We start from the raw sequence: 13239 nt of genomic DNA, 5'->3' as shown, positions 1-13239 counted from the left end.
AGGGGGAGGGACTAGGGGGATGTTTGCCCGGAAACCGGGAAAGGGAATAACACTCGAAATGTATACAAGAAATACTCAAGTTAATAAAAAAAAAAATGTTGTTCCCATTCTCTTTGTTTCCAGGAGACATGGTTTTGTTGCTTGCATTCCAGATTGTGAAAAGACAATGGAGCCATGAGCAAAGGGCTGGAAGAAGCCCACAGTGAAGGATGGATGGACAGCAGAGCGTGTGCATTCTCATCACTCCGTAAGTGTGAGCAGGCTACTTGGGTTTGGGGATTTGTATGTCATGTTCTCCACCTGATGCTGATACTATGAGGCAAGTCTCTATGTTGTGCTTGCTTTGCATCACGCCAACTTTCTGAACTTTTTGTGATTTATTCATTCATCCTTCATAGGAACTCTGTAAGATTGCAAAGGTTAACTAGCATTCATGGGAGCTTGTCTGGTTTTAGAATTACATGAATTCAACACTTAGGGATATGTACATAAGATAATCTCCAGAAGGTTTCTGAGGAAGAAAGATGCAACTTGAAGTTGGATGACACCATGTTCATGGACTGGGATCCCAGACTGAATAAAAGGAAAAGGCAAGCTGAGCCCCAGCACTCCTCTCTCTGCTTCCTGACTACAGATGTAGTGTGATCAGTTGCCTCACTCTTCTGCTGCAAGCCTCTACACCACCAGACCGTGGATGCTCCAACTGTGAGTCCTATTATAAACCTTCCCTTCTTTGAGTTGCCTTCTGTCTGGTATTGGTGACTTCAGTGAGAAAAGACATCAACTTACTGATGAGGAAACTAAGAGCAACAACTCAGCTGCATGGAGACTCAGGGGCAGACTGACATGGGAGTTCATGCTCTGCTACGCTTTGCCACCACTGAGGAGAGGTGACAGGGCAAGTCATTGTAAAGAAACATATGACCATGCCTGTCCTTATAACAGGGACAAGCAAAGGCTCAATCCTACCTGTCCCTTCCCTCTTCTAGAAAAAACCTAGGAACATATTATTTGAGTCCTATTAATAGTTATTTGCTTGGAATTTTTACATGAATTCATATTTTTAAGCCTCACAAAACATTTCTTAGAAGCACAGCATGTAAGAATAAATAAGTTAACATTTTAGTATAAAAAAGTTAACTTTATATTTATTTCTGTATTAAATATCTTTCTCCTTTTAATTGCTATATCCCAGTTTGAAACATGTGGGGGAAAAATTTCATAGGTGGGAAGAGCTCTGAAGCTTCTCTTCTGAGTGAAAAATACTTATTAATAAAAGGTTAGGGTGGGACACTCAGGATCAAGCACCTACAGTTCCTTGATGGTCAACAGATGCGGAATATTACTTTACAGCTATGGCTTCCGACAGTGGAAAGGTCCCTCAGCCTAGGAAAGGCTGATGACTGACTGGGTTGATGACAGATGCTAGTCCTCCAGGCTGTTAGGAAACAGTGTGAGTGGTGTGTTCAAAAGCTTTTCAATGCACCAAGCTGTCCAGAAATTGTTGAGTATTAAAACAGAAATGCGAAGGCTGAAATACCAGTACTCTTACCACGTGACTGAACAGCCCTGGGAGGAAAAGGATCCAGCTGTTTTCTAAAAATTTCTGTAGTCAAAAGAACTCAATTCATGAGCTCATTAACCTAAACACAGACATACAAGGCAAGGTTATACTTAGCTAAATTATATAAATGCTGTCTCTACATCTCTCTAAGCCAGCAGAGGGATGCCCTCTCTTAGTGTTTTAACACAACAAAGACATAAATAGCAATTGTTCACTCAGTAGTATCCCTGTCCCTGTGGCTCTGTTCTTGCTGTGCCTAAAGCATTGCTCGGTTTCTTACTGCTCCCTTTGCTCTTCTGGACTCATCCTCCACACCAGCCATTATGGCATGATGCTGTTTCCTTGCTCGTACACTCAATGGCCCATGGTGTAGCAAGATTATGTCCTCATTCTTTCAGTCAGAATTCTTTACACATTCCCAACTTCACCAGCCCTCCCACCCCTGTACCAACTCATAAGTACCCGTGAAGAGAAAGGAATGTTGTCCCCTCCTTGCCCAGCCTTGTAATATTTAAAGCGTTTACTCATCTCTCACTGCTCAGCTCACAGGCTCTCTCTTGTGAGAGGTTTCCTATGTCATTCTGACAGAATTCAGATTATCTCCACTTTTCCATATTTGTTTTCTCATTAGCCCTTGAAGGAAGGATGCTGCTTCATTGCAATGTGTTACACTGCTTCTCATATCATAACTGCTGAGCATTAATATATAAAATGAAATGACTTACTTCCAGCCAGCTATTTCAGTGTGCACAGGCAATGCAGTGAAACACCAAAAGAATTCTATAGTTGGCTAGATAAGTAATGCAAAGATGCTTGTTGCTCATCCATTACATTTCTTAGTAGCTTTTTCGGTACTTCTTGTAGAAGAAACAATAGAATTTTGAAGGTTTCCATAATGAGAAAAAAATGACTGCTAAACGTCACGTTGTTATATTAAACAATTACAGGGAAAATAATGAATTTCATTGATGTGGGATAAATAAAGAATAGTTTCTCAATTGATCTAAGTGAATAATTATATATTTTAGTTAGTATATATTTGTCTAAAATAGGATCGGCTAAAAAACAATTGTTTCAACATTCTTACTGAAATTATGCTTCCTGACAATATAGATTTCCTCAAATAATCTATTTAATTAAGAAACAGCATTCTTAATGCCCACTCTCACTTTTAGGATAAGAAGTCTAGAGGCAGGAGATATAGGGGTCAATTTATTTTGGGGAGTGGAAGACGGGATCTCATGGATCCCAGACTCACTTTGGACTCCTTCAGCACCCTCATGCCTCCATCTCTCAAACTCTCAAATGCTGGGATTACTACACAGGCGCACTGTGTCAACCTGCTAGCCATTAATTACTATTATACAAGAAAGTGAAATGCAATTGCAATTGTTAAAATACATCAACAACAACAAAACTACAATGACCAGAAAAAAACATCAACTATAACTGTTTCCCAGACTGAGACAGTCTCACCTGTGAAATCAATGGTAATGATGTCCTCTTTACCAAAAGGACCCATATTTCACAGACACTATTAAGTACATAATTATTACACAAAGCATCTGGCCTTGGCTGACAAATATATAAAATAACCTCATAAAACTAAGGCATATTTTTCTCTGTCAAGTTTGATCTCATTATACCTGAGGCAATTTTTAATACTTACTGCACATAAAATGTCTTTCTTCTCGAGTCATTTTGGTCTCAGCATCACAAGACTCTTTACAATCCTCCTTGCACACAGTATCATTACTTTGACTTTTCTCTTTGAGTTTAGCTTTATCTTCCACGTTGTTACCTACTAGAGAATCCTTCAGGTTATAAAATAGAAATGAGAGAAATGCATGAAACTATGCCATTGGACCTTCTACACAGTATGAAGACTGTAAAAAATCATTAGAACTTAGAATATACAATGAAGATGCTCACTTAAAATAGAAGCAGAACTAATTGGTTTAAATTCCCACAAATAAACCTTACATGTACAATCTGTTTTGGGTCAGTCCTTACATTGTCTAACTCCAAACAGCTTAAGGTTTGCTTCCACTATGACTTGGCAGTTTTGACCGTCACTTTCAACACACTTGAATGTGACAGGACATAAAACTCCTTGGAAAAGGGCTAAGGAAATCCCTCATGTATCTCTCCAGTACTTCTAACCAAATGAACTTCCTGCGACTGTTTAACACCATAGAGAAATGTGTAGGAAGATTTGCTTTCACTTGAATAGATAAAGAGTTGAAAGAATAACATAGATTTTAATGTTATCATTGATAAAATTAAAATATGTAATTTTGCTTTGCAAAACTAGGTGACATATCATTAAAAGGATGATAACACCTAACATTAAAAAAATATTTCTGCTTGCGTGCAATTAGTCTCATCAATATTAAGACATACTGTGATTAAATTCTATCTTTTTAATAGCATATTGAAAACTGTAACAAGTTTGTCCTGTTTTTAGGTACGGAGAACTGGTATATAACTACCTATATTACAAAGATATTTGCCCTTGTAAAGAACTTAGTTTGCTACACAGACTACTCTAAATGTCTTGCTCTTTCTCTACACCTCTATAATAATTGACAGAATTGATATTTTTAAATGTATTATAAATATTCTTTTTATTAAGGCTCTTAAATTTTAGTGTACTAAAGAATTAAATATTAGTATCTATGCAGCTGCCTTAGAATTTTTTCTAGTTTCAGCCGGAGACTCTTGGAATTTATTTGGTTGTGATATAATGGTAAACACATTCTAACATTAAAAAATGTAAGCCAACACTTAAATACAGGAGCATTCAAATCCTCAGTTATTCATACCACTGCATACCCTATATAAGCTGCCACTCTGATTTTGTTTTAGATAAGATATTCTTATATCCTGTTTACCTACCTATAGGGCCTCCTTTGAAATGTCAAGGTTTACAGATTACCTTTCTTTGTAGAAAGTGATTTTTATTACTCATGAACTGTTTCACTATCAAACATAATAGGGAAGCTGTGTATTAAAATACCTTTAAACAATTGTTCAAGAGCTTTTTTAAAAGTTGATCTTAAATTTAGTTTCTTATCTTGAAAGAATGTAACATTTAAGAAGTCAACTTTCAAAACAAAATTTTAATTGTTCCATAAAGTATATTTGTTGTAAAATTTGTATTTTCAAAGTTCTATTATATCTCAAAACCTAAAAAAGACTAAGCTAAAATAATACTGCTAAAATTCTTACCGTAGAATGATGAACACAGCTACCGCGTACAGCTTCTCCACAAATGAAAATACATACATTTGAGAGCAAGAGCGGGGTTTGCCGAGTGCCTGCCACAGTGGGTGGTGAATCCCTTACCTCGCAGGAGCTAGAAGAATTATGGGTTTGATAAAATGGAGATTCAGGACAATGGTGAGGGCATCGAGGCTGTAGATGTCCCTGTGACGGCACTGAAGTACACCTTGAAGATCAACAGTCATGAAGACCTTAAAAATCTGACAACCTGTGGTTTTCCTGGTGAAGCCTTGGGGTCGATATGCAATGCTGCAGAAGTGGTAGTTACAGCAAGTGCAGCTGCTGGTGACTTTAGCACCCAGTATGTTTTAGATGGCACTGGCCACATACTTTCTCAGAACCCTTCACATCTTGGTCAAGGTACAACTGTAACTGCTCTAAAGAATCTACTTGTAAGAAAACAATTTTATTCAACAGCAAAAAAGTGTAAAGATGAGCTAAAAGAAATGGACAGGATCTTCTCATAAGCTACAGCTGAAACCTGACATAAGGATTATTTTGTACATACTAAGGCAGTTATTTGGCAGAAAAGTAGAGTTCCAGACCACAGGATGGCTCTAATGTGGTTCTGGGATCTGCTGTAACAGGCAATGGAACCTGTCGAGCAGACTGTGAATAAGCTCAGGTATGAGGAAAAGGTTGAAAGACTTGGAACAATATAATAAGCAAATGAAGAAAGCTATTGGACAGGAAACACAAGTATCATTAAATGACAGTAGGAAAAAGATAAAAGTCACTGGTGTGTGGGGCTGGACATGGAGACATAAAGTGACTCATCTAACCAGCTGAAACTTGACGAGCTCTTTCAGTCCCAGAATGAAAATATGAGTGAACATATTAAAATAACAGAGATCCCCTTGTCTATGGAAAACTTAAAAGTGAACTTTAAGAACAAAAAGAAGTTGATTTAGAGGAGAAGGATGAGATTTGCCTGATCCACATTCTCAAGTTTCCTGATGCATGGCTGGTCACATCCAGAGCAAATGCCATGCTACTGAACCCGTACAGAGTGGAGGAAGCCCTGCTATTTAAAAGACTTCTTGAGAATCATAAATTCCTTGCAGAACCACTGGAAAAGCCTTTTTAATGGACATCATTATTTAGAGGTTTTACATAAAATGTCAAAAGTTTAGGAAAGACGCAATGGATCAGCTTACCTGTGTGACCCTCGTCTTCCGGAAAATGGCTTCAAGATCAGGTTGACACCAGGAGTTTCCAGTACTGAGAACTCCTTGGAAATAGAAGGCATAGCTAAGTGTCTCCCATTCTATGGAATAATGGACTTAAAGGAAATTCTTTCTGGAGCTGGGGACCGAACCCAGGGCCGTGTGCTTGCTAGGCAAGTGCTCTACCACTGAGCTAAATCCCCAACCAAGGAAATTCTTAATGCTATAGTAAACAAAGTGCAAAGGAGATTTATGAATGTAGGCCTTGAAAAGTGATAAATTATCTGGAGGGAGAAGCTGTCCATCTATCCAGACAGCTACCCACATACTTACCACAAGAGGATGTCCAAGATCTTATCTATAGGATGAAGCACCAGTTCAGAAAAGAAATTAAAGGGTGTGTTCATGGTGGTCCATTTTTTTAATCATTCCATCCATCTTCTAGGAACTTCATGATTAAGTTTATGACCATTAGTTACTATGGAAATTGATGTGGTTCTTAAGCCACTTTTGTACTATCATGTATCAAAGTGATTATTTTTATACTGGAAAAGATTTTTTAAGGTTGTAAAATATAAATAATGTGGACTATAAAAAAAGCAAGAGTGACACTTGGGATGTATACATCATATTTTTCTTGGATTAATAAAAACACTTCTTCAAATATCAACTCTCTGTGGAAAGAACAGTGCATAGAGTCATCACTTAAAAAGTTCTGGAAGTTGTACAGCACAAACACGCGTGATATTTACTAGCTTCCATGCCCTTTCTGGAGACTGTGCAGCACAAATACATGCCAATGCTTACTACCTTCTAAGCCCTCATCTGAAACATCACCCCCTCAGTAAAAAAAGAAGGCAGCTCACATATGAACTGACATAAATCCTTCCCACTGTTTCGTAACCATAGCACAAACCCATGTGTCTTATAAAGCCTTCTAATTCCTTTATTTATTTATCTTTTGATTTATTTATTTATTTATTTATGTATTTACTTTACATCTTGATCACGGATTCTCCTCCCTCCTCTCCTCCCAGTCCCTCCCTCTCATTTCCCCTCCCCCATACCACCCTTCCTTTCTCCTCAGAGAAGGGGAGATCTCCCATGAAGATCAACCAGCCTTGGTATATCAAGTTATAATAAAATTAGGCACATCTTCTCCTATTGAGGCCACATAAGGCAGCCCCATAGGAGAAAAGGGGTTCAGAGACAGGCATCAGAGTCAGAGACAGCCCCCTGCTCCAGTTGTTAAGGATCCCACATGAAGACCAAGATGCACATCTATTACATATAGGTAAGGAGGCCAATGTCTATCCCATGCATGTTCTTGGATTGGTGATTCAGTTTCTGTGAGCCCCTGTGGACCCAGGTTAGTTGATTCTGTAGGTTTTCCTAAAGTGTCCTTGGGCCTTCTGGGAAATTAGAGAAGGGGACTAGTGAAGTTGAAGGTTTAAGTTGGGGGTACAGCAGAATGAAGGTTGGGTAGTGCATTAACCAAATCTATGGATGTATAAAACAGTCTTTAGAGACCCAGTAGTTTGTAGGCCAATTTTTAAAAACATTTAAAATGGGAGTTTGAACAAAGCTATCATCAGTGGGTGGATAAAGGTTTCACCCAGCAGACATAGGCTAATAAATGAAAATCTCAATGCCAAGCACGGGATACTTCCTATGAGTTATTGATCATGGTATCCCCAGCCAACAAAACAACATATTGCTATTCTTGGTTTCCTACCAAAACTAGATAATAAAACCATATTGATGAAAATATTTGGTAATAAGGCATGGAAAAATCAAGTTGGAACTGACCTGGAAATGTCTCTCCTGTTGGCTAGATTTCATAGTACTAGAAGATGCTACGTGTTCCTCTACAGGGCAGCAAAGTCTTCAGTGGACCTACCCAGTATATACTCTGCATGCTACAACCTTGACCTGCCAGGCAAGATGTATCCACAGGTAGAATAGTGGCATGGCATTACAGAGGTACCCAACCACTTTGGATTTGAGCCCTGTCCACAGAAAATTCATACTTGGTACTATAAACCCCATCAAAACTCCATATCTGGAGGGGTCTCTGGGGCAAGGGATCTCCTAAGACCCCAAGTGCTAAGTGAACATGCCAAACTGCCTTTAAAAATATTGATGTGTATAACCATACATTAGTGCTGGTATCTCCACTTTGGTCACAGAAGCTTCTTTTGCAGTAGCGGTCAATGGAGAGGCTTATAACTGGCTAAAGTCCTGAGACTGTTACATGCTCATCTCTAAATGATACATCTATGTTTTACAGAGGGGCTGGGCTTCTCATCTGTGATGTTAGCTTCTCCACCTCCTTTTGGAATCAAAGCAGCTCCCTTTGACAGTAGTGTGCAATAGGTACACAAACATTTACTTAATAAAGAGATACCTTAAACTAATCACCTCTTTGCTGGCTTTACTTCCTCACTACCAACTGTGTAAACCCCAACATGCTTATCTTTATTTACTGAAATTACTTTCTTCATAGCAGTGTCATGTTTTTATTCTCAGTCTCTACACACAGCTCCAACACTATTGACAATATGACTAGACTCCACATTAGTAGATGACCTTTAATTTTAAGCCTCTACTTAAATTACTATGAAATTGAATAAAGAAGAGATGATCTTTAGTATTTTAAATCAGATAGAACTTAAATACTGTGCTCTTTCTAAACTTTCCCAGATATGAACTCAGGAAAGTCTCATTTGTGCAAGAAAATACTTCTGCAGAAAACAAAAAAAAATATTTTCAGGCAAGATTAAAGTGAAAGCACAAAACCTTGTCCATCATAGGCTGCCACATGACTTGCAAGTTGGCAACAGCTGGCAGATTAAATAAGCAGGAGTCACTGGGAAGGCTGACTCATACTTTGAGAATTCTTCTATTTACTATACCATACCCTACCCTCTGTTAGTTTGACCTCAACTCTACTTCAGTCAATAGCAGATATCCAACAAATTAACCATGAGCAATATAACAAATGCCTAGCTAGTACTGGAGAGATGGCTCAGCAGTTAAAAGCACTTGTTGCTCTTATAGAGGACCCAGGTTTGGTTCCCAGAACCCAAGCGTTGGCTCACAACCAACCATCCATGACACTGTGATCCAATGCTCTCCTCTGGCCTCCATAGATACTATTGAACACATGGTGTGGTGCACATACGTGCAAGCAAAACATTTATACACATAAAAGAAATCTTTCATTTCTAACTAGTTTTAAAAATGCCTAGATGTGCCAGGAAGGTTTCTCTGTTTTGTTTCTGGGGGAGTGTATAAAAGCCTGTGACTGCATTGCTGCCTAAAGCTCTCTGAACTGCTCCTCATTCTGAGGGGTTACCCTATTAAATTTAATTTGTCTAAAGTTTTCCTATCAATTAGAACAGCATTCCACTGAGATAGCTTTATAACAATAAAATAGCTTTTGGGTCCTTTTGTAAGTAGAACATTATTAATAGTTAGGAGGTAGTGTTGATGAAGTTAAAGCTTTTACTACTCTCTCTAACCCTTGTGTCCCTTCATAGCAGCTGGGACAGCTGACACAGAATTGGTGGGCTCAGCATTCCAGCAGAGATGGCGGTGATAAGGCCCCACCTACTCCTCCTCTTCTTCCCACATTACAGTCTCAATGCTTGTTATTCCAAATCTGAAGGTCATATTTTAATTTGTGTGTGTGTGTGTGTGTGTGTGTGTGTGTGTGTGTGTGTGTGTGTGTGTGTGTGTGTGTGCGCGCGCCCAAACAATGCAACATGCCCTTGCATTCCTATGGAAGCCAAAAGACAACTTTAAGGACTTGGTTCTCTGCTGGTATCATGTGGATTCCATTCAGGTCATGGGGAGTGGCAGCAAGTGACTTTCCCCACTAAACCATTACTCATGCCCTGAATCTCACATGTGTTACTCTCCTCACACTTGCTACAACTATCTATCAACACAACTCACTGGCTAAAGCTTCAAACTTTCAAACCCTTCCTGTCACCTCTCTACCACTGCAATCATAATCCAAGTCTTTTGTCCACCAACACCCTAGGCTCAGGCTATTCCTCTTTGTTTCTAGTCCTGTCTTCTCTACTATAGCAACCACAGGGATCCTTTCTTAAAAAGATAGCTGATAGTAACTCAAAACTCCCAAATGACCTTTCCTCCACAGAAGTCCGCCCTCCTTTAGGCCCTGGTAAGACCCCACCAAATCTGGGTTATGTGTTTCTTTATGTTCCTCATCTGAGTCAAAATTGCCTTCCTTTATTCAAACCTAATTTTCCAGCTTTCAGAGGCCATTCTTGAGCAGCCTACCTTACATAGATTCATTCTCCTCCCTCTCTCTCTCTCTCTCTCTCTCTCTCTCTCTCTCTCTCTCTCTCTCTCTCTCTCTCCCCACAACTACATTTTTAATAAACTAGTTTTGGGTGCCTAATATATTCTACTGGAGAAAATTCAATAAAAACTTCAGACCCATAGCATTCTCAAGGTTGGTTTTTTGTTTGTTTGTTTGTTTTGTTTTGACTTCTTTAATTATATGGATTCTGAGGCATTTCTCAAGGCCTGTTTTGAAGTTTTATTCACCTTTAAGTCCCCAGTATCTATAAAGTACTTGGCATATAGGAGATGAGATGTGAGACACATAGGTACATACAAACATACACAGCCCTAATATGTGATTTGTATTACTAGGAAATATAAAAAAGAATTAAGCCCTATTTTTAATGCATGTCTTTCATGACAAAATACTGGTGTTTTAGTTTTGTTCCTTATGTGTGGGTTTGGTGTGTGTGTTTTTGCATAAGCACAGGTGAACAGAAATGTTTGCAGAAGCCAGAGGTTAATGTCAGGTGTCTTCCAGCACTCTCTACCTTTCTAATTGAACCCAGAGCTTGTGAATTCAGCAACATTGGTTGGTGAGCAAGCCCCAAGCATCAACCTGTCTCCACTTCCCCAATCCCAGCACTTCCCCAGTGCCAGAACCATAGCATATCACACCTGGCTTTTCCTGTGGGTGCTGAGGATCTGAACATAACTCCTCAGTTTACCAGCATTTCCTATCTAAACCCTCCACAGGCCCATTTTATTCTTTATTACTTAAATCCCAATCACCTTTCCTGGCAAAATATAAACATCCTAAATATAATATAAAAATATAAAATCCTAAAATTATCAATTATCTAAGTATTTCATCTTTAAGATATTGCTTCCCAACTCCACAGTTTTTAGAATCTAGGATTAAATCTGTTAAATAGAATGTAGAAAACCAGCTTAATATTTTGAAGATTTCAAAAAGAATTAAAAGTCAACAAACCTGAAACTTTTAAAAATAGATAATAACCTTAAGTTAAATTTTTCTTTTATTTTTAGTTAGCTTTGTAAAGCATAACTTAAATGAAAAATAATTATATGAGCAAGCATTTGTAATCATGCTTCTTTTTTCTTTGTGAGTTTTTTTTTTTTACATAGGTTCACAGACCAGTGTCAAATTTACTATGTAGCTGAAGATGATCTTGAATTACTGATCCTCCTGGCCCCATCTCCTAAGTGCTGGGATTACAGGGATAACACCATTTTGATGTGAAATCACTGCTTTTAATATTAATTAATATATCATGCAAATACAATAATATGGCTAGAGTTTTCTACTTACTAAATAATCTAAGCAAAACTCTGAGAAAGGCTAAAATGCACATACTACACATAACAATCGTGAACTTCTTAGTTTTCTTTGCCTTTTGCAGTGCCCTACTTTGCTAAGATTCAAACTAATCCTGTTGAAACTGAGTTCTAACGATAGCATTGGGAATAAAATCAAGGCCAATGCTCATGGCTAGGGTATTCAAAAAGGTACCAACATAGCTAATTGTCCAAGCATACATACTTGTCCTTTCTTCAACAGGATTGTTTTATTTTGTCTTCATGCCATGATATTGAATAACCACTTTATACAGTACAAGACACTTTACATTTAAAATCAGAACTGGACTTGTAGCCCCATAAAGAGTTCAGTCCCCTGGTCACGCTCCATTTCACTCATTGTACCCCCACGTTTCAGATAGCCCGTGCTAATAGTTTCAATTGGAAAAGTTTACTATTTGAATTGCTACAAGTTCACAAAGTTGAATGGTGGGTATCTTTCTTTCTTTCTTTTTTTTTTTTCTTCTTTTTCTTTTTTCTTTTTTTCGGAGCTGGGGACCGAACCCAGGGCCTTATGCTTGCTAGGCAAGCGCTCTACCACTGAGCCAAATCCCCAACCCCGGTGGGTATCTTTCTTTGATCTACATTCTGCTAGCAATTTGGAAATTTTTATACACAAAAAAAAATAATAATTAAAATGTAAACCTAAGATCCAGTCAAAATTTTTTTTACACTGGGCCCCAACAAAAAGGCCCAACTTTGTTCCAGATTTTCATTTATATAGCCATTAACCCAGTGGCTCAAAACTGCTTAATTTTCCATGCAGAAACCATTTCAATACACAGATCTCTTTGGCATATCGTCCCAGGAGATTATTAAGCTAAATCTGGACTTCTTTTCAGGCCACTTTTGCTGTGATGGTCCATTTGCAGACTCTGGCAGCCAAGCAAGGACCATAAGGATCATTTGATGTGAAGTAGGACAGCAGAGAGAGAACGGTCCAAGTATCAAGGAATAAATGAGAGCAAGTAGGGAAGGAAATTTTCCACTTTGCAAAGCTTTTTTATCTTTCTTCTTTCCTCCTCCTCCTCCTCCTCCTCCTCCTCCTCCTCCTCCTCCTCCTCCTCCTCCTCCTCCTCCTCCTCTTCCTCCTCTTCCTTCTCCTCCCGCCTTCTTCTTCTTTCCCCCCTCCCCCTCCCCCTCCTTTTCAAGGGACGGTGGTTTTGAAGAGAGTGATAATGGGAAAGGTCTCACCATTTCGAAGTTCACCACAGGATTCCATACCTAACAATTGTGCCCCAAATAATCATTTCCAGACTGTCTGTAATATTTGCCCGTATCTAGGAATTTTCCATTCACTGTCTTTCATCTGTTAATACAAAAAAAAAAAAAAAACCTCATAAAAGGGTAGAACCGAATCAAGCTCTAAAGTATATTCAGCTGGGCTCTCTCCCAACTGCGAGTCATCTGCCCAACTCAACTTGCCTTAGTTTACTTCAGTTCTACCTCAGCTTGCTTCAGTACATCTCAGTTTAACATCCTTACCTGAGTTTACCTTAGTTAAGTCAGTATAACTCAGTTTACCTC

At 38.6% G+C, this 13239-nt stretch overlaps 1 protein-coding gene and 1 pseudogene across 1 annotated transcript; both read left to right on the top strand.

Annotated features, from left to right (window-relative positions):
- The first annotated feature begins 209 nt into the window (after positions 1-209).
- Positions 210-9776, top strand: LOC108351648 (PMS1 protein homolog 1 pseudogene). The gene is given in 3 exon segments (XM_063266357.1): positions 210-247; positions 4032-4044; positions 4927-9776. Coding segments are annotated over 3 exon segments (558 nt in total). The 3' UTR covers positions 5434-9776.
- Positions 5440-10414, top strand: LOC134478898 (PMS1 protein homolog 1-like; annotated as a pseudogene).
- Positions 10415-13239: the final 2825 nt, after the last annotated feature.

This window comes from Rattus norvegicus, chromosome 8 (genome assembly GCF_036323735.1).
Source record: "Rattus norvegicus strain BN/NHsdMcwi chromosome 8, GRCr8, whole genome shotgun sequence".
NCBI lineage: Eukaryota > Metazoa > Chordata > Mammalia > Rodentia > Muridae > Rattus > Rattus norvegicus.
This window is presented reverse-complemented; position numbering and strand designations above follow the sequence as displayed.